This window comes from Hemicordylus capensis, chromosome 1, assembly GCF_027244095.1.
Source record: "Hemicordylus capensis ecotype Gifberg chromosome 1, rHemCap1.1.pri, whole genome shotgun sequence".
Lineage (NCBI taxonomy): Eukaryota > Metazoa > Chordata > Lepidosauria > Squamata > Cordylidae > Hemicordylus > Hemicordylus capensis.
The window spans coordinates 447685312-447709825 of NC_069657.1; the positions used below are offsets into that span (position 1 = coordinate 447685312).

Below are 24514 nucleotides of genomic sequence, written 5' to 3' on the forward strand. Positions count from 1 at the left end.
AAGAAAAACAGTCTGAAAGAACAAACAAATTCACGAAACAACTGAATAATGATATGAGGAACTTCCCGACTAGCAGAAACCGAGGTTCAAATGCAACGGCGGTCGGAGAAGAACTGAGGAATGTGCATCCTGCCTGCCCTTAAACAGCACACAGGGAGCATGGGGGCATGGTCAGGACACCTCAACAAGCTTCGGCATAGCTATGGTGTGGTTCCTGCGCAGGCGCAGTAACCCACTCTTATGGGTCTCGACGGATCTTGACCCAGATCTAAATGCTACACTCTTTTGAAATACTTAGAGCATCAGTCACAACTTGTTAAGACGACACAAAGAAGGATGGGTTCCTTCCAAGGAGTTAGGCAAAAGGACACTGCAACATCAGTGAACTTCCAAGAATGCTAATCTCCAAAGTTGGCAAGTTAAACTGAGAAGCAGCTGAAAAACCAACAAATATATTCTTACACTGCATGTGTTGTGCCATGACCCAGTTGTGGAGCAGCCGGTAGTTCTCAACAGAGCCCTTCACCATTTCTACCAACAAGTCATAAGCAGCCGCCCTTGAAGAATGGGACTTGCACTTTGGTTGCTGCCGGTCTTTTAGGCTTGGCAGCAAGAACAGAAGGTTGAAGATATCTCTCAGGAACTCCTATAAAACAAGGAAGTATAACCATTCATACCAACATCAATGACATGGGGTATTACACAGAAAGAATCCTGCATGCCAAAGTTCTATGGAAATTCATGGAGCTGAGGGAACAGTTTCTATTAGGGAAGTCTAAATTTTTCTGGATTGCACCTAAATGTCTGAAGTTTATACAGGGTCAGTTTTGGTATTCATTCCATGAGGAAATACATGTGCATGGTGGGGAGCAAGCCCCTGGTGGCGCAGTGGTAAAACTGCTGCCCTGTAACCAGAAGGTTACAAGTTCGATCCTGACCAGGGGCTCAAGGTTGACTCAGCCTTCCATCCTTCCAAGGTTGGTAAAATGAGTACCCAGAATGTTGGGGGCAATATGCTAAATCATTGTAAACCGCTTAGAGAGCTCCGGCTATAGAGCGGTATATAAATGTAAGTGCTATTGCTATTGCTATTGCTATTTTTCAGGTGATCAGCTCTTACCTGCCCTTCTCGGGAAAATTTAAAAGGTGGTTTGTGTTTAACAACACTGGTGGCCAGACGCAAGAGGCCTGTAAGGCCATCATCTTCTATGTTGCCATCTTGATGGTCAAGGATTTCTCTGCTATAAAACATAAACAGAGTATCAGCCAATTAAGTATATTTCCTCATGCTGAAAATATGTAAAATAGATGGTTTAAACTCAATTTGCACAATAAAGCCTTACCTTCTAATGCAATCGGCCAAATGTCTGGCTAAGGCATCTAAATCAAGCAATGTTGTCTAAGTTAAAAACAAAATGTAAATGTAAACGCAAAACAGTTACACAGTGCTTAGCTGCACTAGAGCTGTATAACACAATAACACAGTGGTTCAGACATCAAGCAGATAGAAGTGTGCAAGCTGGCTCAAGCTTGAACCGATTTGGCTCAAAGGCTCGACCCTGGTTCAAGGTCAAGCCAAACCAGCCGAGCCAGTTGGGGCCATGTTGAGGGTGGGGACAAAATTGAGTTTAAACAGTAATCACTTACTGCCACCAAGGGCTGCGGTAGCCTTAGGGGTGCTGAAGTGGGTCTCTGATGGCTCCCCATCCGCCCACCAGCCTCCCCGCAAGTCACCCTGTTTCAGCCCTCTGCATGCACACAGCGGTCATTTTCTTTGACCTCTGAACACAGAGGGCTGAAACAGCCCAGTGAGACTCAGGGGAGGACAGCGGGGAAAGGAGCCACTGGAGACCACCACCACCCTGCCCTACAAGCAGTTGGCTAGGTTTTAGCCAAATCATACTTCTGTTATATCTGAATGCACATAGTTTGTTTCTTTGACTTCCTGCTCAAACGGCTACCACTCAAAGAGATGTTAGCTCAGACCAACTATGAAACAAGGTCACTCTAGGGTGAAAACATGTCTTATTAGTACTGGCACAAAACCTCCCCTAAACTGTCTACTCCCTTTAAACTCCCTACATAATCTCTCCAATCTCTGTCTAGAAACAAAATCTATGACAGGACTCACCTCCCCTTTAAATTCCAGAACCTTTTAGCAAAGACGCTTAAAGACTTATCTGCCCTCCTGCTTCTCTCACCCCACTTCCCACCACAGCTGAAATAAAACAGCAACTCAGTGTCATAGCAATGGGCTGAACATTTCAGGCTGTGCTGAAATCCATTTCCCAGCATGATTTTTCCATCTAATTCAGTTTAGATTCTACGTTTTACCAATATGAATGGAACTGAGAAGCTCCGGTTTTTCCCCAGTTAGGCCAGGGGATTGCCTCATTGCCCCTTCTGGGGGGACCTCCATGGGGAATATGCTGTCTCCATTTAAATGAATTAATGAGTGATGTTTGCAAGACAGGAAACTGTATTATTGCAACAGTATTTTACAATTTTTGTGACTTGTTAATCCACAGGATTCTTCAAGGGTGGATTCAGGTTTGCAGAGATGGGAATCTTATAAATGGCCACATGCTTGAGGAAAAGTTACCTCCAGGCAACTATAGGGAAACTTTTGTAAATAAAGAACTGGTTGTCCCTTCAGTTTCAAGCTACTACTAATGATTACCACAAATAACTTAGCAAGATATGTTTGGCAAGAGAGTCAGTAAACATTTTTGCAGGTTAGTCACATTCTTGGGTTTATTCACAACACTGACATTACTAAAAGCATGGTCCATCATTTGTGGTTTGGAATACATTATGTTCATAAAAGCAGCACACTGCTTGTATTAAGTAAGATCAAATGTGTCAAAACAGCCATGGTTAGCTGACTCATCATATATTCCTTGGTGCCAAAGAGATGGCCTATTCTCATTCTAACCAGATATCAAAAGGCTTATACTAATGTCCTACACCAAGGGGAGTGGGGAGCTTTTATTGCAAGATCAGTTGTACTTACCTGACTAGCATCTTTTACATGTATGTTATCTATTAGTTTGCACAGCAACCAGAAATATTCCTTACAGCCAGGCTGTAAGATGGGTTCTTCTTCATAATCCTCTATCTGAGAAAAGAAATATTTGAGTTTTGGTTTCCCCCTTGCTGCACTTCCAATCCATAAACATGCTAATAAACCATGCATATTATGAATAGGCAAAACAAAACAACATTGAAACTACTGATCAATATGTGACTTCTCAATGCCAAAGAATGAATGAGAAACCATCTTGTCCTAAGTAATCCAAAGGAGGTATCAATGTTTATGTTCCAATGCCACAAACTTTGCTATATACCCCAAGGCAGTTGCCTGATGATGCATCAGGAGAGGTAAGCATCAGGAACCCATTAGGATGATAGGAACACATTTGGAGCACATAAGCATGGGGAAGAGGACAGGATAACACAGGGAAACTGGCTGTAAGGCTGCCTGTGACTCTACAAGCTTGGCTACTGGTACGTAGGCAAGACAAACAGTGGTAGCAGCACAATGAAGGCAGGCAGACCAGGGTAGATCTTTCAGAGGCAGAACACAATTGGGGGGTGGGTTAGGTGGGCTGGATGTCTATATCATTGGCCCCTAAGATTGTGAGTCAGTGATACAAAATAGAAAGCTATACAAGTCAAATAGCCTTTAATTCCTGGTCTAATCAAGATGTACAAACAAATGGGGCTCATTGAAGCGGTCAGATAAAAGCTTTCTTCAAGCAAAAAAACCAGGTTGTTTACCTGTAACAGATGATCTGGTAGTGGTTCCATACATTCATAAGTAGTGGGTTCTGTGCCTGTGCAGATCAGCTTTGAGAAGAATTCGTTAGCTCCTCGCAACGCCAACTGCCCACTGCACGTGACTGCAGTACCCTCTACTGGCGGTTAAGCATCTCCGTATTCAGTTTCTTGATGGCTGACATAGCAGACAGGTCTTGACGGCACAGTGGAATGTGTACAGTGGCTTGCTATTCCTTCAGCGGGGATGGATGGGCGGGTTTTATGAATGTATGGAACCACTAAAAGATCATCAGAATTATGAGCTAACCAGTTGGAGGCGTGTAAGCACTGCAAGTCACTGTAACACCCTTTTGAGGACCGCCCGTCCAAATTCTGCAGCCTTAGCAGTGCGCAGATCTATGGTGTAGTGTTTAACAAATGTCTGGTGAGACGACCATGTGGCCGCAGTGCAGATATCCGTGAAACGAATGCCTGACAGATGTGCTGCAGATGTGGCGTAAGCCCTAGTGGAGTGTGCCTGGATTGCAGTCGGTGGGCTGACCCCTTGTTGGTCATACGCCATCTTAATCAGTTCTACTAACCAGAAAGACAATTTCTGCCGAGTAGGGAATACCCTTTACACTTGCCCTGCAGGCCAACAAATAACGGAGGTGTCTTACGAATATCTTTTGTAGCCTTCAAATAGAAGAGAAGGGCTCAGCGAACATCCAATGAATGCATCGCCCGCACGAGTGTGGATGAAGGTACCCTGAAAAAGGTAGGCAACACAATTTCAGTATTAAAGTGAAACCCGGTAACAATATTTGGACGGAATTCGGGATCCAAGCGCATGATGACCTGTTCCGGATAAATCCTTGTATAAGGCTCATCTATGCGGAGCGCACGCAGTGAACTTACTCGCCTGGCCGAGGTGATGGCCACTAAAAAGAGTGTCTTTAGGGTTAAGATTTTCATCGACGCAGTTGCCAATGGTTCAAAGGGTGGTTCCATCAGTGACGAGAGCACCAAGGAGAGACTCCACTTTTCAGCCAGCGGGCAAACTGGTGGGTACAAATTACTGATGCCTCTCAAGAAATCTTTACACCTCGGATGGGTGAAGACCATCTTTCCATCCCACCCATCACGGTTTGCTGATATAGCTGCCATATGCACTTTAATCGAGACATTCGCCAGGCTGCTCTGCTTTAGAGTTGTTAGGTATAGAAGAACGGCCTCCAGGCTTGCTTCTTTGGGGTCATAGCCCCTAGAGGCAGCATGTGCCGTAAACCTGCACCACTTTGCTTGGTAGCTGTGCCTTGTTGACAGCTTACGGGTGTTCAAGAGAATCCTCCTTAGTAGCCGATCCTCCACGCCGTGAGGCTCAGCACGGGCAAGCTGGAGTGCACCACTTCCCCTTGGTCTTGAGTTATCAGATCTGTCTATTGTGGCAGCCTTCTGTACCTGCCCTGGGACAGTCTGAGTAGCTGCATGTACCATGGCTGCCTTGGCCACCATGGGGCAATCACTATTGCCCAAATCTTGTCTTGTAGAAGTTTGGCCACCACCCTGGGCAGCAGTGGGGTTGGAGGATAGGCATAAAACAGTTGTTGGCTCCACTGATACTGAAACACATCCCCTTTTGTATCTGGGCCGATTCCCATTCTGGAGCAATAGTGGTCGCATTTGCTGTTCCTGTACGTCATGAATAGATCCACCTTTGGTCTGCCCCAAGCCTGGAATAACTATTCCAATATCACCAGATTCAATTCCCACTCGTACTGGTCCAGCACAAGTTCCCTGCTCAAAGAGTCTGCCAAAACGTTCATGGCGCCCTTGATATGAATGGCAATGGGATAAATCCCGCGTGGAATGCACCAATTCCACAACTGTAGACTGAGGCTGCACAGTGACCTGGACACCGTCCCGCCCTGCTTGTTGACATACACAATGGCTGTTGTATTGTCCATCTGCAGTTGGACGGTTTGCCCCACAAGCTTCTCTTGGAAGGCAATCAAGGCCTTGTACGCAGCCAGTAGTTCTAGAAAGTTGATATGCAGAAGCTTCTCTTTTGGTGTCCATTGTCCCTGTACCTTGTGGTGTAGTATGTGGGCACCCCAGCCCTGCAGCGAAGCATCTGACATCACCGTGGTGGATGGCCTCAGTGACTGGAACTGTACGCCGTTGAGCATGTTTGATTCCTTTGTCCACCACGTCAGTGAGTCTAGCACTTTTCCCGGAAGCGTCACTTGCTCGGATTGTGGCTCTAGCCTTGGCCTGTAAGCTCTCAGAAACCAGAGCTGTAGCTTGCGCACGTGTAGTTTTGCATACAAAACTGTGGTGGTGCAGAATGTCATCAGACCGAGAATCACCTGTATAGTCCTTGCTTTCTGCACCGGATTCCTCTGACACAAGAGGATGAGCGCCTGTAGGTGTGAAAACCATTCTCTTGGTAGAAAAGCCCTTTGGGCCGTCATGTCCAACAGCGCCCCGATATAATGAAGGCGTTTTGCTGGCTGTAGAAAGGATTTTCCCCAATTGATGTTCACGCCCAGATCGTCCAACAGGGTTGTCACCATGTGTACATACTCCAGCAGTTGTTCTCATGTACTGGCCATCAACAGCCAGTCGTCCAAATACGGATAAATGGACAGTCCCTTTGTTCTGAGATAATGCTATTATCACCGCAACACACTTCGTAAATACCCGTGGCGTGGTGACCAGGCCGAAGGGTAGCACGTTGTATTGATAAATTTTGTTCCCCATGGTGAAGTGGAGAAACTTGCGATGGTTCTCCTGAATGCCTATATGAAAGTAAGCATCTTTCAAGTCGAGCATTGCAATCCAATTGTTCCCGTGGAAGAGAGGAAGGATGGCTTGCAACGTTGTCATCCTGAATTTATGTACTTCGATGTATTGATTTAGGCCCCAGAGATTCATGATTGGTCTTATGCCCCCATCGCGTTTGGGGATTTGGAAGTAACGGGAATAAAATCCCGACTGGCTGAGAGCCCACTGGACTGGTGATATCGCCCCCTTCAACAAAAGCTTTCCCACCTCCTCCCTCAAGACAGAGGTTTCCGGAGTGTACTTCATGCCCAGAAATGGAGGGTAATCCTTGAACTCTAGCGCATAGCCCATCGTTACTATGCACAAAACCCAAAGGTCTGATCTTATATGGTGCCATGCTTAGGCATGGCTTGCCAGTTTGATGGTAATTCTGGCATAGTCCAAGGAGATGGTGTTCATTGCTGTGATGTTGGTCAGGTTGCTTTGAAGAGGCAAGTCGCATGTTGGCAGTGGGCTCGCCTTTGGATCAAAGCTGCTGCTTTGATTGTGGTGTTCTCTTATTTTGGCCGGACTGATTGGCCCTGTTTTTAGGATAAGGGCATTTGTTGCTGTTTCCAAAGCGCTGGTAAGCTCGCCTGAAGTCTCGCTTATTGGACTGTCGGTAATTGCCCTGCCGCCTCTGATATTGATTGTACTGATTATATGGGCTGTTTCTGTTAGTATATCGTGGGTTGGTGAATGATCGTGCGGTGTTCTGCGATTTCTTCCATTGCGCCATATTTTCATTGGTCTTGTCTGAAAACAAGCACGCACCATCAAATAGAAGAGTCTCAATACGATCTCTCATATCCTGCTGTAGACCTGTAGCTCGCAGCCAGGCATGCCTCCTTAGAATAATGGACGATGTCAATGTCCGGGATTCTGACTCAGCTAAGTGCTTTGCATTAGCCAATTGCTGACGGGTAGCTGCAGCAGACTCTGCGAACACAGCATCAAATCTTTTCATAAGCTCTCCTGGTTCCAGTTTAGCACGCTGATCGAACAACGCCTCCCATAGGGAATGCGTATATCTTGCTTGACAAGCCACATAGTTGACAATTTTGATAGACAAGCACGCTGTCGAATATGTGCACCTTCCCAGGACATCCAATTTACAGCCCTCCTTGTCCGGAGGTGTGGTGTGACATTTGCCGCCTTTAGATGTCATTGCACAATCAACTACTAATGAATTTGGAGCAGGGTGATGCACCAAATAAGCATTCTCTTCCTCTTGGACACGATAGAGCGCCTCTAAACGCTTTGAGGTGGGTGCCGAAGTCTGGAGCACTTCCCAAGCCGATTTTGCCGCCCTGGTGATATGAGGCAGCATAGGTAAGTACACTGGCTTCAATCATGAAGCCGCCCTCATCATGTTATAGACAGGGTCCTCTAAGTCAGTGGTCTTCTCTTTCAGGGATAGGCCTAAGACCTGAGCCATCTCAGCTACTTGCTGATGATAGCCCTTCATCTCCTCATTGGGCGATGTCGAAGGAACTGTTGCAACATAAGAATCTGGATCCGGGAGAGCAGGTGCCTCCGGGTCATCTGGATCAGGAGTTGAATCAGAGTTGTAATCATCCTCTGTATCATCATCACCATAGTCATCAGATGAAACAGGTAAGTTACCAACAGCAGTCGAGGTCACATACACTGGTACATGAGTATGCGTCATCTGAGTTGCCACCTAGTGTAGAGTGGATGTGGGAAGCGGTAGAACCTGTGGCACATTAGCTTGTAGGAAAACGGAACGCTGACGTGGTAAAGGCACTGATGCCTGAACGGCCATCTCTGTGCGCTGCACTGGCATTAAAGCCATTTGCACGGCCATCTCCTTACTAACCCTAGGGGTTTGTTCTCGTTCATGCAGGCATTCCCAAAATAAGGCGTAGTCTCCGCCCAGTACCCTCACTGTGTCACCCCAGCCACTACTGGGCAAGAGTTCTGTGACCGGCATCCCTTTAGCCGACAGAGAAGGTGTCTTGGGAATTTGCCCGGGGAGGTAATCAGCCTCGTGAAAACCTGCAAACGTCCAAGCTGAGGGCATACTTTCTTCAGAGTGCAGCATGCAGGTTAGGCAGCTAGCATCCCGTTCCTTGCTCGCCCCTGGGTCATTGGGGATGGCACCGGCATAATCTCCTCCGCCAGGATAGGGTCCACCGACGTCGTCTCTTCCTCGATGTCAAGCTCGAGTTCGATGTCGGGGTCGGCGTCAAGCTCCGTGTCCAAAATCACTGCGACTGTAGACTCTGACGCAGCCATCTACGTCGAAGCCATCGACGTTGATGGGTGAGCCACAGGTATAGTTAGCGTAGACTTGTCCCGACGTCGTGCCTCTGAATTCAAAGTGCAGTTTTCAGACTCTAACTTGGACTCCTTCGACGTCGACTGTTCACAATGTCGAATGCTTTGTGTTCGAAGCCCAGGAGTCAGCGGTGACTGATAGAGCGTCAGAGCCGGAGACAAGGAAGCCGCTCTACGTCGAGGGATCGCATAATCCTGCAGGCGCGAAGGAGTAAGCTCCACAACTTGGTCACGATTTTTATGCTTCTTATGGGTAGAACCGTGCACAGAAGCAGCATCCTTGTGCTTTCTCTTTAGGCCAGACTGCTGATCCTCTGGCCGTTTAAACGTCGATGAGGGGTCCGATGCCGAAGCACTCGACTCCGTGGCCCTCGATGCCGAAGCGGCAGATGCCGCGGTTTCAGAGGCCGAGATTTTCCTTGACTTCCCCGGATCTTTAGACTGCGCTATTGGCGCAGGACCCGGCGTCGTAGCCTTCTGAGCAGCACTAGGCAGCAATGCATCTTCCAACAAATAGACTTTAAGACGTGCTGCCTGATTTTTAAGAGTCTGTTTATTGAAAGTAACACAGACCAAGCAAGATTTCGTATCATGTGCTTCCCCTAGGCAAAACAAACAGAGGGTATGGCCATCTGTTGAGGAGATCTTTCCACGGCAATCGGTACAATGTTTAAAAGTAGTTGTGCCGGATTTACTCGCTTTGCTGCTCATTTTAGAAACTGGTAGCCGTTCCGTTCCTAGGTCGTAGGGGGAGGTCCGAGATCGTGGTCAAAGCCGTCGGATGAAGAAAAAGCGTAGTCAAGTCTGTTCCAGAAGTTCAAAACCGTATCAAATTCAATGCCAAAACCAAGGGAAATCCGTAAGGAAGATCAAAGTCCGTATGCAGAAGTCCAAAAAGCCTTTAAACTAATAACAAACTTTCCACGAAGAGCAAACAGTCTCCGAGTACTGATCACTATGGTGGTCAGAAAGAAACTGAATATGGAGACGCCTAACTGCCACTAAAGGGTACTGCAGTCACGTGCAGTGGGCAGTTGGCGTCGCAAGGAGCTAACAAATTCTTCTGGAAGCTGATCTGCGCAGGCACAGAACCCACTACTTATGAATGTTGGAACCACTATCCAGATCTTGCCCTTCTTTAGGGAAACTGAAAAGGGTGGGTCTATAACAATTTTATTGGAAGAGACAGTTTTTTATTTTCCTATGCAATATAACTAACACAAATGAAATGAGAAACTTGATGTTTACCTTGATAGGCTTTAATGCCTGGGCATCAGGAAGAAACTTTAGCAATGTTGAGGCAGCCAGCAGCAGGAAAGATCTGTTTATTGAATCTCCCCCATCTAAACCAGACAGTGATAATTTATAAAGACCATTGCAGGACTCATGACGGACAGCAGTCTGAAGTTAGGGAGGGGAAAAGTAAAATGGAACATATTTAAATGAAATGCAGTTTCCTACTGTAGTTCCCTCTAGCATATTTATGAACTGCTTTCAGCACAGTAGGCTACTAGCACCCTTAAACCTTTGGGACAATATATTCTCTTTACATGTTTCAGGAGAAATATTTCTGAAGATGCTTTGAGGGGGAGAATTACAGCCACCTTGAGGACCTTTTAGTTGGAAAAAAAGGGTACAGATACTTAACTTTATTTGTATTTTTAAATTGTTTTACTTGTGTCTAAGTTTTAATGGTTTTTAGATTGCGAACTGCCCAGGGACATTTTTGTATGGGGCAGTATAACAAAGCAATCAATCAATCAATCAATCAATCAATCAATCAATCAAATCCAACAACAGTAATGTATACTAGAAATCAACCTGCCCTTCTAAAATGGCTCAGGGCGGTTCACAGCATGATAAAAACAATTAAAACAAATTAACAATTAAAATCAAACTATTAAAACACAATAAAACCAATAAAACAGCTAAAAGCCCTGAAAATCAGGGCAACAATTTAAAACACTTAATCATTTAAAACCCTGGAAGGCCAGCCCAAATAGTTAGGTTTTAAGGGCTCTCCTGAAGGATGGCAATGATCTCAAATTACGAATTTCTGCCAGGAGTGCATTCCACCACCCAGGAGCAGCTACAGAGAAGGCCCGCCTCTGCGTTGCCACCAGACAAACCGGTGGCAACTGGAGACAGACCTCCTCAGATGATCTTAACATGCGGTGGGGATCATGTAAAAGAAGGCACTCTCTTAGATAACCCGGACCTGTCATTCAGGGCTTTAAAGGTAATAACCAGCACTTTGTATTTTGCCAAGCAACATATCGGCAGCCAGTGTAGCTGTTTCAAAACAGGCATAATATGGTCTCTCCGGGTTGTCCCAGAGACCAACCTGGCTGCTGCATTCTGAACTAACTGAAGTTTCTGGACTACATACAAAGGCAGCCCCACATAGAGCGCATTGCAGTAGTCAAGCCAGGAGGTTACCAGCTGATGCACCACCGTTTTGAGGTCATCCTCTCCAAGGAATGGGCGCAGCTGTCGAATCAGCCGGAGCTGACAGAAAGCACTCCTGGCCATGGCCTCCACCTGAGATACCAGGGTGAGGCCTGGGCCCAGGAATACTCCCAAGCTGCGCACCTGCTACTTTTGGGGGAGTGTATCCCCATCCAGCACAGGGAGATCTAACTCATCCCTCATATTCTCAGCCCCCAAAATGGCACCTCCATCTTGCTTGGATTCGGCTTCAATTTGTTCTCCCACATCCAGCCCATTACTGCCTGTAGGCAGAGGCATTTAGAGAATGAGTGCCATTTCCTGAAGATGAAAAGGAGAAGTAGATGTGGGTGTCATCAGCATACAGATAACACCCAGCACCAAATCTCCTGATGACCTCACCCAGCAGTTTCATGTAGATATTAAAAAGCATTGGTGACAGAATGGAGCCCTGGGGGACTCCATATAGCAGCTCCCGTTTTGAGGAGCAATTGTCACCAAGCTCCACCATCTGGAATCTACCAGAGAGATAGGAGTGGAACCACTGCAAAGCAGTGCCCCCTATTCCCAACTCCCCCAGGCGATCCAGAAGGATACCATGGTCGACGGTATCGAACGCCGCCGAGAGATCCAGAAGAACCAGCAGAGTCACACTCCCTCTGTCGATTCCCTGGTAAAGGTCATCCATCAGGCCGACCAAAGCTGTTTCAACCCCATAGCCAGCCCTAAAGCCAGTTTGAAATGGATCTAGATAATCAGTTTCCTCCAAGACTGCCTGGAGGTGGTTGGCCACCACCCTCTCAATCACCTTGCCCAACCAAGGGAGATTGGATACAGATAACTATCCATCCCTAAGGAATCCAGAGAAGGCTTCTTTAGGAGTGGTCTAATCAATGCCTCCTTCAAACAAGGGGACACCCTACCCTCCCTCAGTGATGCATTTATGATATTAACTAGGCCATCTCCAACAATCTCCCTGCTAGACAGACGCAGCCAAGTCGGGCAAGGATCCAGAGAACAGGTGGTAGGCCTCACTGCCCCAAGCAGCTTGTCCACATCCTCAGGAGTCACAGATTGAAACTGATCCAATCTAATACTGCAAGAGGGATTGCTGGACACCTCCTCCATAGATCCTGCAAAAACAGTGGAGTCCAAGTTGGCCCAAATACAGGAGATCTTGTTTGCAAAAAACCCATTAAAGGCATCACAGCAGAACGACCCCAGGGACTGATCTGAAGTAGAAGGAGCAGAAATCAAACTCCTCACAACCCAGGATAGTTCTGCTGAGTGTGAACCTGTAGCCGCAATGCACGCACTGCGACCGCATAACTCTTCAAATGGGTCACATGCTGTATCCTGTCACATTCGAACAGAGTTTTCCTCCACTTGCACTCTAGTTGCCTACCCAACCGCTTCAGCCCCCGCAACTTTTAATCTCAAAGGCTGGACAAAATTCCTATTTTGCATATAAAATACAGTAAATAATAGTGTACAGGTGGACCTCATTATCCACGAGTGTTCTGTTCCCACAGATTATGGTAATGAAACCATAGATAATGAAGCATTGCAGTCTATGGGATTGCAGAGGTTAGGTTCCCAAAGTCTGAAAATAGCACTTTAAAATGGCCCCAAACTGCATAAACTGGCCAAATAAAGCACCTTGCAATGCCCTGCAGGCCTTCTACAGTTCTGTGGTGCCCCCCAAATTCTGAAAGGAAAAAAAACAAAAAACAAAAACAAATTGTGGGGTGTTTTTTTTAACAAATGAGCCACAAAATGGATCTTCTCCATGGCGGCCAGAAATGACGTCCAAGGTCATTTCCGGCCACTCCCACGGATATGCAAATTTAACACAAACACCCTTCCCCCCCTACGTATGTCCAAGTTGGGTATCTATTACCCAACTGCGGATATATGAATCAGCAGATGGTGAATCCTCAGACAGAGAGGTTCTCTTGTATAACACAGAGGGACATTTAACAGGCTTAAGGATAAAAAACTGAGTCATGGAAAGCTAAGCCCTGTGAACGAAATGGAGTGCTTAAATTTGGTAAAAGAATACATTAATAGTAGTAGAACATATTTTCTCTACCAACTTACCTCAGGAATGAGAAGGGTGAGCTTCTTTAGCCAGTCTTGTAAATTATCACTATCCGCTAAGTTGGATTTCACTAAAGAGCAGCAGTGAGCCCAGCTCACTAAAAGCCACATTGAATAGTGTGTAACTAAGGGAAAGAACAAAGACAGCCTTTATATTTCACCTACCCACCATACCATTTGTTTTCTTTCAGGAACTAGTCACAATATAAGGAAAAATCAAAATAATGTATCCTGTTTCAAATATCTAGTATTACAAATATTTATTTACTACTTAAAAGTGTTCAAAGCAGTTTATATAGATAAATAAATAAATGTTCCCTGTCCCCCTCAAAGGGGGACACCATCTAAAGGAGAACACAAAGAAGAAACTAGCAACTCCCACTGGTGTTGAACTGAGTTGTTTTCTGTCTGCTAAATATAAGAAAATCACCACTTTAAAAAGGTGCTTCATTACTCAGTTCTTATGGTTTAATAAAGGAGAACTACGAGATCTGTGGATTCGCATATCCACAGTTGGGTAATTGACACCCGACCTTGGTATACGTTGGGGGGGGGGGGTAATCGGCAAACAAGGGGTTAATTTTGCATATTTGCGGGTCAGGGGTGGCCGGAAATGACCTCGGAAGTAATTTCCAGCTGCCATTTTGTGTTCACGAGCCTCAAAATGGCTCCATTAAAAAAACCACCAAACACACCCGCAGATTTTTAGCCATTTGGGGGCACAGCCCAACTAAAGGGGACCAGTGAAGCACGGTAGGCAGCTTCCTCCCACATTTACTCCCAAAATTTGGCTGTTTTTTGATTATTTTCCCAACCTCTGGGCACTTAACATCCACAATCCCATAGTTCCAATGACTCAATATTCACAGTTTCCATATCTACCGTTCCAGTGGGGAACGCAACCCCCGTGAATATCAAGGTTTTCCTGTATCTGAAATCTAGATTGTTTTTTATTCAACAGACTACAATAAGTTCAGTCTAGAAGAATGGCTTTACTGACTCTTGAAGCAAACTCAAAGAGTTTTGTGGCACTTTATAGACTAATTTATTGTGGCAAGCACATTCATGGGACAGAGCCTCCTTCACTTGGTGCACACTCTCCAGAAAAAAATTCTATTACTGCTCCCTCTATGAGGTGTGTATGCATGCTATTCTGCTCCCAAGATTTCAAAGAACTATGCTACAGAACAGAAGAATAAAGAGAAATGAAATGAGGATACATGGAGTTTTTGGTCAGATGGCTAACAATGGCAAGGGGATATAGCAGCATAAGCTACGTAGGGAAATCAAGCCCTTCACTGGAAATCTCTGCCATACACTCGTTCTTTAATCTTCCTATCACTATAGTGAAGAGTCACCAAACGTTTCCTCTGGAAGAGTTAATTCCTCTGTATTAAAAACAAAACCAAATCTCAAGATGATATATTTTACATTAGATACCAACTTCTCTGCTTGTGGGAAGATGCACAGTCCTCATCACAGTAAACTGCTGCTGAATTATTCAAGATTTAGCTTATAACCTCTCAGAATTTAAGGTCTTCCTACCAGCTTCATGGTCACAAAGGAATCAGAACAGATGCATATACAAATCTCTAACAGAAAAGTTGAATTGCTTTTTAAAAGCATGCAGTTTCAAACCAAAACTAAAACCAAGCAGGAAACCCTAATTTGGTTTATGCCAATCTGCACCAGGGATTCAGGAACAGCTTTCTCAGCTATATGTACACTCTTCTGCATCATGGTAAACTGGAACACTGTAAGATCTCTTTGTTTGTATCTTGGTTCAAATGGTGGCAACAAGGTATGGAAGCAAAGTTTCTGAATGGTGTTTAACGCTCTATTCCGTGAGCTCCCTTTGTGAAGTTAAAGACTTTCTCACTCCTCCCAATAAAGAAAGTGGCACTCAGTTTGCCTTGAGGAATGCTCAAACACTAACAACATTACTCTCAAACACTAATCCAGTCAAATTTGGCCGAATAAAAAGGTCTTAGCATGGCAGCACTACTCAATCCATTTGGATAATCCCAGTATAGACTTCATCAGAAGCAACAAATAAACCTTTCTGCCAAAACAAGCCACTTTAATTTTTTAACATGCTCCTATCTGAAATATGAAAGAATCTGCAAAACAGCGTCATCACTAAACTAGAATAAATGCTCTCTACTGCCAGGAAGGTTTACAGTACATCTCCCACTTCAATGTGAATTTTTGCTCTAAATTCCATTATGCATGTCAACATGACACATCAAAAGAACAGTCCTGCTTGATCAGGACCAAGACCTATCTAATCCAGCATCCTGTTTCCTTTCCCAGATACCTCTGGGAAGCCCACAGGCATGAGATGAAGACATGTCCCCTCTCCTGCTGTTGCTTCCCTACATCATAAGATATGAATCAAGGGGGAAAATTGTAATGGTCACTGACCTTCATGTCTTGACCTATGGTCAGCTTGAGCTTTCAAAACCCTGTTATGGGGGGAAAAACCAAGCCAATTAGATTTTGGTGCAACATCTCACAAATACTCTTGGAAAACCAAACAATAAAGATTGATGGTTTTTATTTAGTGCTCAAAATATCATTCATTCATTCTCAACACATCATCAAGTTATTCAAACAAGGTTTTTGTGCTCATTTCCTAACAATATTTAAAGCAACTTTATGCAACCAAATATGTGTAGAGCAAGCAAGCAATCCTGTTCATATCTAGAGCATTTGTACACCTCTCATAACAATTCTTGCAGTCAGCTAAATGGGGTGGAGGAAAGGGACATACAGAGGGCAAGGTGGAAAGATCATATTATGCATGGCAACATGGGGCAAACAAACAAAGCTGCTGGGGTTGGCCTTGACGTAGCCTCCTGGGCACAGAGGATGCACAGAGTCACCCTCATCTCTGGCTTATTCCTGGCCCAATACACACCACTATTTCCTTGTGTGCAACCTATTCCTGTTTGGAGAAGCAGGATTAGTAAGACTACAGCTGCAGGCACACTATGGCTTGTGCCTGAAGCGACACAGGGAAGTAGAAAGGCCAGCCTGCGCTCTCTGGGCTTGGCTGGGTCTTCTCTGGCTCCTCATTTGGGTACTGGGTCCATAGAAGGGATACCTTGCACCACTGCACACTCTGTGATTGAGGGTTGGCTTGTGGCCCAAGTCTGCAATCTGCAGAATTCAAATGGCTTACAGGGAAATCTACAATGCTAAAGAACTGCTTCTGTACGCTTTTTGATAATTTATGCTTTTCTGAAACTGGAAATATCATCAAGTTCGGTATGATGCTTTAATGCAAATATATATACTATAAATCTTACCAAAGATATTAAAAAAAGGTTATTGTACCTAGGCGCCAAGTTGTCATATGTATAAGCAACACACATAAGTCGCTGAATCAAACTGGTTCCCTGGACAAGTACAAGAAATACCTTTAAAAAAATTGGAGTCAAAAGAAAACAGTTAATGCAACTGCTACCGAGGCTATATATATTTCGTTAAGCTTTGAAACAAATGAGAAAAAGAGTTTACTGATCACAGAGAAGGAGCAACAGTAAGACAACCTGAACCTCAGCTATACATACATGGATATTATTCACATATCACCCTCACCATGTTAAAATCTACGAAGGATGTGGTTCTCACACCCTGCTAGGATAACTCACTGCATTGCCCAAATGTTTTTACAAGTGGAGAAGAGTTTTCATTCCAGTGGCACTGGCAAACAGGGAAACCAGTCTTTTCTCAGCTGCTGGGGTCAAGGACATCTCTAGGGGTTATCCTCCTCACGTGCTCCTAGGCAGGACTATGGTAATTAGCTAAAAAGAACAGAAGCCTATTAGAGCCTGAGGAGGATAGCCCCGCCCCCGTAGTTTCAGTCCTGCATAGCTCAAGGCAGGCTTATACCTCTCTCCTTGATTTCAAGCTTTATTAATTATTAATATTTCTCTTAATTCTTATTCCTTAATTTCCCCCTCCTTTCAGCCTTTACTGCCTCATATCTCATCACTTACTAATTAGGAACAAATAAACCCTCTTTCGGATTTTCAGCCCCCTTTTCTGAGCCCCTCTTCTCTAGCCTTACTCCCTCTTCTATGGAACATGCAGGGAGGACTCGGGGGATTTTGGTCCCGAAGGGGGAAAGGCAAAGCGTTTTTCCCATGGCGACTAGAGCCAAAGGGTTGTCCCCACCGAGAGCGGTATTACTGGCCATGATGTCGCTGCCTGGTCAGACACCTGACAAGGATGCTGCAAATTTCCCACCTTTGGGCTGCAAAACTCTGGGCCGAGAGGCTCCAGGATCATTGTCTCTTCTCATTGCCTGGCTGAAATGGTTGGCAGCAAGCTCCCTCACCCAGCCCCCACCGACAGGAGCAGAGATGAAGGCATGGGAAACAGAAAGGGACTCAGCAGCAACAGCTGGCACATCGGGCACAGTGCAGGAGAAACAAAATGGCGCCAACAACGGAAAGGCTTCTCAGAGGGCCAGTACACACAAGGCGGGTCCAGCAGCAATATCAGGGGGCAACAAAGACCATATCCGAGACCGAGTATACCCAGGACTACCAGTGAGACCACCCCTTGTCGAGAGCACCTCCCCACTATGGGTCCCCTCAGAGCCAGGTCCTAGTCTCCCAAGGGCAGTCCCACCTGAGTGGCAGGCTTGGTTTAAAAATGCAGTAATTGATACAATTCAACAAATCAAGCCTCAAAGTTTAAGTAAAAAAAGGAAAAAGATTAAAAAACCAAAAAAGCGTAGGCGAGTCTCCTCTTCATCTGAGGACTCTACATCATCTGAAATAAGTACCCCATCTCTCAAAAAAGTTAAGAAAAAGAGAACGCAAACCAGGGAACCACATTCAAATAAAGATAAACAAGCCACGGGTTCAAAACACAAGCGTACAGAAGAACATTCACCCGATCTTTCAGGTCCAGATTTTGGGTATCCTCATACTGAGAACCCCAGGCCTACTTTTACTGATAGGCACCCAATTGCTGCAGAGCCTATAATTGATCTGGAGACTGACCCCGATATGGCACCAGATGGGGGAAACTGGGACCCAGATCATAAACCTGACAAAGAGGAGGGGGAATGGTCTGCTGGAGAGGAGCCATACTGTGGAACTACCTATTTGTGGCTGAGGATTTTAACCCACTTATGACAAGAACCATAGCCAGTCTCGGGTTACAACCCAAATTAACGCCTGAATCATCACTGGCATCAAAGGGGGACCTAGTGTTTCTGAAGCCAAAGCCTAGAGACATGTTGTTACCAATGCCTGAACTGTTTATAGAAGCTGTGAAACAGGAATGGCTCCTTCAGCAACAAATAGGAAGCCTGTGGCAATAGCAAACTGTTATTATTCATTTCAACAGGAAACATGGGATTTATTTAAAACACCTCTCACTGATGCACCTGTTGCTCAGCTCATTTCAGGTTCATTAGTACCCAGGGATGGTGAGACATCCCACTCCTCAAAAGATCCCTCAGACAAACAGGCAGAATTTACATTTAGGAGGATACATGCTAATTCTTCTTTGGCAACCTATTCTTCTGCGGCAGCCTCTATGGTTGCCAAGGCATCCTTATTGTAGGTGGAGAATTTGCTTAGTGACCCACTTTCTGATCCACTGGGGCTGAGGCAACAGTTAGTAAAAATCCAGAAGGCGCAGGCCTTTGTGGCAGATGCCACCCTGGACTCTATCAGGTTTTCATCTAGAGCATCTGCAGCTGCTGTCACTGGCAGGAGACACATCTGGCTTAAAAACTGGCAGGTGGACTCTATATCAAAAACCAATCTGACTGTAGTCCCTTATGACAGCATTAAGCTTTTTGGCGATGCTGCCCTCACGGACATTTTAGCAGAGTTTAAGGACAAAAGAAAAACAATCCCATCAGCACCACGTAAACGTGATAGGCCATTTTTAAGCAGCCTTTTCAGCCTTTGTTTAGGGGCCCCTTCAGTGGCAGAGACAGGGACTTCAAAGTGCAGTGTGGTTCCTGGAACTGCCACGAACAACAACAACAACAAATATTTATATAGTGCTTATCAACAAAGGTTTCCAAAGCGGTTTACATGGATAAATAATTAATAAATAAGATGGCTCCCTGTGCTAGGGGTGGATAGGGCCAGTTACTCTCCTCCTGCTAAATAAAGAGAATCATCACATTTAAAAGGTGCCTCTTTGCCAGTTAGCAAGCAAAACCGGAGCTCTGATTCGGGTCTTTCCAAGTTGGAAGGCCGCCTGTCAGCATACTTCCATGTGTGGGAGGCCTCCACAATGGACAAGTGGGTTCTCAACACGGTGCAGATAGGGTACAAGATAGAATTGAATGCCCAACCCCAACAGGTTTCTCCCAACTCCATGCTCTCCCTCTTCTTCCAATCACATAGAGCTCCAAAAGGTCATTCAACATCTTCTGGAAACAGGAACAGTAGAGCCAGTTCTGACCTATCGGGATGAAAGGGCATCTATTCTATCTTGTTCGCCGTCACCAAAAAGGACGGGTCAAAAAGGGCAGTTCTGGATTTAAAGTTCTTCAACAGGTTTGTCAGGCGCAACAAATTCAGGATGAAATCACTGTGTTCAGTGGCAGAGGCTCTGTACCACCTGGACTTTCTGTTCATCAATAGATCTGAAAGAGGCGTACCTATGTGTACCAATCCATCACAACAGTCGTTATCTCCTCAGGTTCAAGTATGCGGGAAGGCATTACCAGTATGCAGCACTGCCATTCAGACTGTCCTCAGCCCCTCAGGTATTTACCAAAGTGTTGGCACCACTGATGGCATATCTTTGCCTTCAGTGGTGGATCAGGATTTTCAGTGGTGGATCAGGATCAGTGGGGGATCAGGATTTTCACATACTTTGACAATCTTCTAATCCAATCCCCTTCAAGGGGAACAGCAGAGAACAATCTTCAGAAGACCCTTCAGATGTTAAAGGAATGCGGGTTCCTGGTGAACATGACCAAGAGTCAAATGGTTCCCCCTCACAGAGTACAACACTTGGGAGTGGTGATCAATACAGTTCAGGATTGCCTATTTCTCCCTCGAGGCAGGTCTCGGATCATGGCGGCCCCATCGACTCTTACAGTTCTGTTGCTCACATTAGCAAGGATCTTGGGATCCCTGCCATGGTAGCGACCTTGGAGGCAGTTCCATGGACAAGGTTCTGCCTGAGATATCTCCAGTGGTTTCTTCTACATCACCAGGGAGCTATCACCACAAGAAGATGCACACTGCTGCATCTTCCTTGCCAGGTCCGTCAGTCTCTTCAATGGTGGTTACTGCCACAAAATCTATTGAAAAGAAAGCAGTTTCTGGATCCACCAAAAGTGATAGTGATGCTAGATGCCAGCACCAGGGGCTGGGGTACTCACTGCCAGCAGTTGTCTGCACAAGGTAAGGGAACAGTACAAGAAGGAGGCCACTGCATAAATTGGCTAGAGCTCAGGGCCATCCGCCTAGCTCTGAGAGCTTTCCAGCAAACTCTACAGAGTTGTCATGTGCTGATAAAAACCGACAACACATGCAAAGTGCAAAGGCACATGTCAACAGACAAGAGAAAACATGGTCACAATCTCTACACACGGAAGTAGTGTTGTTGATGAGTTGGGAAGAAGTTCATCTTGCATCCATATCAGCACACCACATAAAGGGGGACCTGAACCAACTGGCAGACTGGCTCAGTCGGGAGGATCTGATGCGAGGTGAATGGTCCCTCAATCAGAAGGTGTTCCAACAAATAATTCAAAGATGGGAAGTTCAAGTAATGGACCTATTTGTGACACCTCAAAACACCCAACTTGCGAGATTCCTCTCCAGGCTCCCCTGCAGGGAGACCGAGGATACAGATGCGCTATCAGCCCAGTGGCCTAGGGGTGAGATTTACACTTTTCCTCCTACTCCACTGCTTGCAAGAGTTCTGAGGCGAGATCGTCTTCTAAAAGCTCAAATGATGCTGGTAGCACCATTCTAGACTAGAAGGCCATGGTTCGCAGAATTGTCAACTTCAGAATCATAGTTCCTACCTGTAACAAGAGTATTTACTCCTCCAGGGTCCAGTCCAACACCCCAGCCCAGGCTGGTTGCGGCTTGCCGCATGGAGACTAAGAAGCAATAATTAAAACAACGGGTATTCTGATAAGGTACTACATACCTTTCTAGCCTCCAGGAGTCCATCAACAAATAGTATCTATCAATGTACATGGTGGGCATTTCTAAGGTCGTCAGCCCACCATTCTATACCTCATGGGGAGGACTTGACCTTCTGCAGTCTCTTCAGGAGGGACTTGAGAAGGGGCTGAAACCAAATACACGTAAGAGACAAGCGGCATCTCTAGTAGGTCTAATCTCGGGCTTCTCAGCAAAGTCTGTACATTCTCATCCCCACCTCAAAAGGTTTCTCCAAGGGGCAACACTTCTCTCACAACCTACCATGCATCACTTTCCCTCTTGGAACCTCAATACAGTGTTAAAGGCTCTGCAGTCTCCCCATTTCGAACCACTACATTCTATTCCAATAAAGATTCTGTCTTTCAAATTAGCCTTCCTGATAGCCATTACATCTGAAAAAAGGATATCAGAACTTCAGGCATTATCCATCCACAAGTCACACTGCATATTTTCGCATGAGGCCGTTCATCTGATACCAGATCCTTTTGTCCAGCCAAAAGTGTCATCATCCTTTCATCAATCTCAGGATGTGTTTCTTCCTTCCTTTTGTCCTCATCCCAAACATTCATTGGAAAGGGCATGGCAAAAGTTGGATGTTAGACACCTCAAGAAATATAAAAAGTGGTCCGCCTCTTTCCGCACCACAGATACCTTATTTGTTTCATTCCTACCCTGAATCTATGGGTAAGGCAGTAACCTCATCTACCACTGCCAGATGGAGCAGAGCTTGGATCGCGCTGGCATATGAGACACAGCATCTTCACCCACCTATTCGTATAGTCACATACTCCACAAAAGCAGCAGCTACATCTGCTACATTCTCAACGAATGCTCCAGTCCATGAAATTTGTAAAGCAGCAACGTGTAAGAATCCCTTGACCTTCACTAAACACTATAAAATGGGCACACATGCTTCAGCACAGGCGGCATTTGGTAGACGGGTGCTACAGCAGATGTTTCCCCAGGAGTAGTCAAGAGGGCTCCCTCCCAAGGTGATGTACGATGCTGTGGTATGTCCCATAGAGATGTCATTGACCGCAGCAGCTGAGAATGAAGCACTGGTTCACTTACCGTGAAGGCTTCTTCTGGCTGCTGGAGTCAAGGACATTTCAGGCTATCCAGCTGAGCGCACTTGGCTACCCCTGGGAGAAAAAAATCTTGAACTCTCCTTTTCAGACAGAAGTTGTAGGACACAAATTATTATATGGACCCTGTCCTTTCTTCCTTGTTATTGCATGGTTGGCATATAGTTTGCAAAATTCCTTACTATTGTTATGTGTATGTATTTTGGGTTACAACAGAGCATGTTTTTAGTAGTACCTTTCTCTATCTTGGCCTGAAAGAACTGGGGTGGGGCTATCCTCCTCAGGCTCTAGTAGAATTCTGTTCTTTTTAGCTAATTACCATAGTCCTGCCTAGGAGCAAGTGAGGAGGATAACCCATATAAATGTCCTTGACTCCAGCAGCCAGAAGAAGCCTTCAAGGTAAGTGAACCAATGCTCTGTTCTTTAACCACACCCAGTTGTCACAGGTGAGCAAGAATTTTGGTGAGAGATGTGGTACTGTGGGGGACGGGCGGTTTAAAACATTTTTTTCGCTGTAGCAATGGAAGCAAACAAACAGCATCTGGAAGCACTGAGAAGAACAACCACAGCAGGCAGGTATTGCTGATCACCTTTTTAAAGGATATAATGAGCTTGCTTCATTCTAGACTTTATTTAAAAAGGTGACTGCTGCTTTTAAGTCTATAATGATCAAGTCTTCTACATGATGACCACCGCACGTTAAGGTCATCTGAGGAGGTCCGTCTCCAGTTACCACCAGTTCGTTTGGTGGTAACTCAGAGGCGGGCCTTCTCTGTAGCTGCTCCTGGGCTGTGGAATGCACTCCCGACAGAAATCCGCAATCTGAATTCTTTATTGACCTTCAGGAGTGCCCTTAAAGCCTATCTGTTTGGCCTGGCCTTCCAGGGTTTTAAATTAGTTGTAATTGTTTTAATGCTATAACCTGGTTTCCAGAGTTTTTTAATTGTTCTGGTTGTTTAATTGTTTTTTATGATGTTTTAACTGTCAATTGATGTTTTATATTGTTTATATTTTGTTTTAACTGTTATTGTTTTTAATGGTTTTGTTTTAAATGTAAACCGCCCTGAGCCACTTTGGAAAGGCAGTATAAAAATAAAATCAAACAAACAAACAAAGTCATTGTAGACTTAGTCACCCTAGACCAGGCCTGCTCAACTTCAGCCCTCCTGCAGATGTTGGCCCACAACAATCATAATTCCAGGCTATTGGCCAATGTGGCTGGTGATTATGGGAGTTGTAGTCCAAAAACAGCTGGGGGGGGAGGCAAAGTTGAGCGGGCCTGTTCTAGACTTAAAAAATGGCAATTGGCAGCATTCTTGGCACTTTCAAGTACTGCCTGAAGCCAACACAGTAGTAAAGACATTTTCTAAAAATAAGAAGACACACACATAAAGCATGGAACGGGTGAGCACATCTGGTGGGAGGGAAATTGCTTAAGGCGACTTACTAACAAAGCTGGGGTAAGCAGACATTCTCCCAAACATTTAAGGAATGGTAGATTTTAATCCTGCCGTTGGGGCTTTACTGCTTACTGGGTTAAGAGAGAGAGCATGTCTGTGTGCATTCATTAATGATTTTGAACTTCTCATTAGCTTTTTTGGAAGCCTGCATTGCAAGGCAGGATAAAAACCTTTTATTTAGTTAAAATAAAATAAAATAAAATGTGTGCCTAAATATCCTTAAGAACAGGATTTCAATCTTATTGGATACTTTGTGTGGTATTGTGCCAATTGTGCTGGGGACTAGAGACAGGGCCTTTTTGGTTATGGCCCCTCAGCTTTAGAACACCCACCCTAAAGAGCTTTGCCATGCTCCCTCCCTCAG

At 45.3% G+C, this 24514-nt stretch overlaps 1 protein-coding gene across 5 annotated transcripts in view; it reads right to left on the bottom strand.

Moving 5' to 3' along the window:
• Window positions 1-24514, bottom strand: part of USP34 (ubiquitin specific peptidase 34) — a 234500-nt gene that overhangs the window by 65537 nt on the left and 144449 nt on the right. For 4 of the 5 annotated variants that reach the window (XM_053247433.1, XM_053247443.1, XM_053247415.1 and 1 more), the window contains 8 exons: window positions 16774-16856; window positions 15859-15899; window positions 13435-13559; window positions 10135-10287; window positions 3014-3118; window positions 1344-1399; window positions 1121-1241; window positions 463-646 (listed from right to left, as the gene is read on the bottom strand). In XM_053247433.1, the coding sequence (XP_053103408.1) occupies window positions 463-646; window positions 1121-1241; window positions 1344-1399; window positions 3014-3118; window positions 10135-10287; window positions 13435-13559; window positions 15859-15899; window positions 16774-16856 (868 nt within the window). The remainder of the gene's footprint in view (window positions 1-462; window positions 647-1120; window positions 1242-1343; window positions 1400-3013; window positions 3119-10134; window positions 10288-13434; window positions 13560-15858; window positions 15900-16773; window positions 16857-24514) is intronic. The other variant, XM_053247423.1, reaches the window with a different exon arrangement.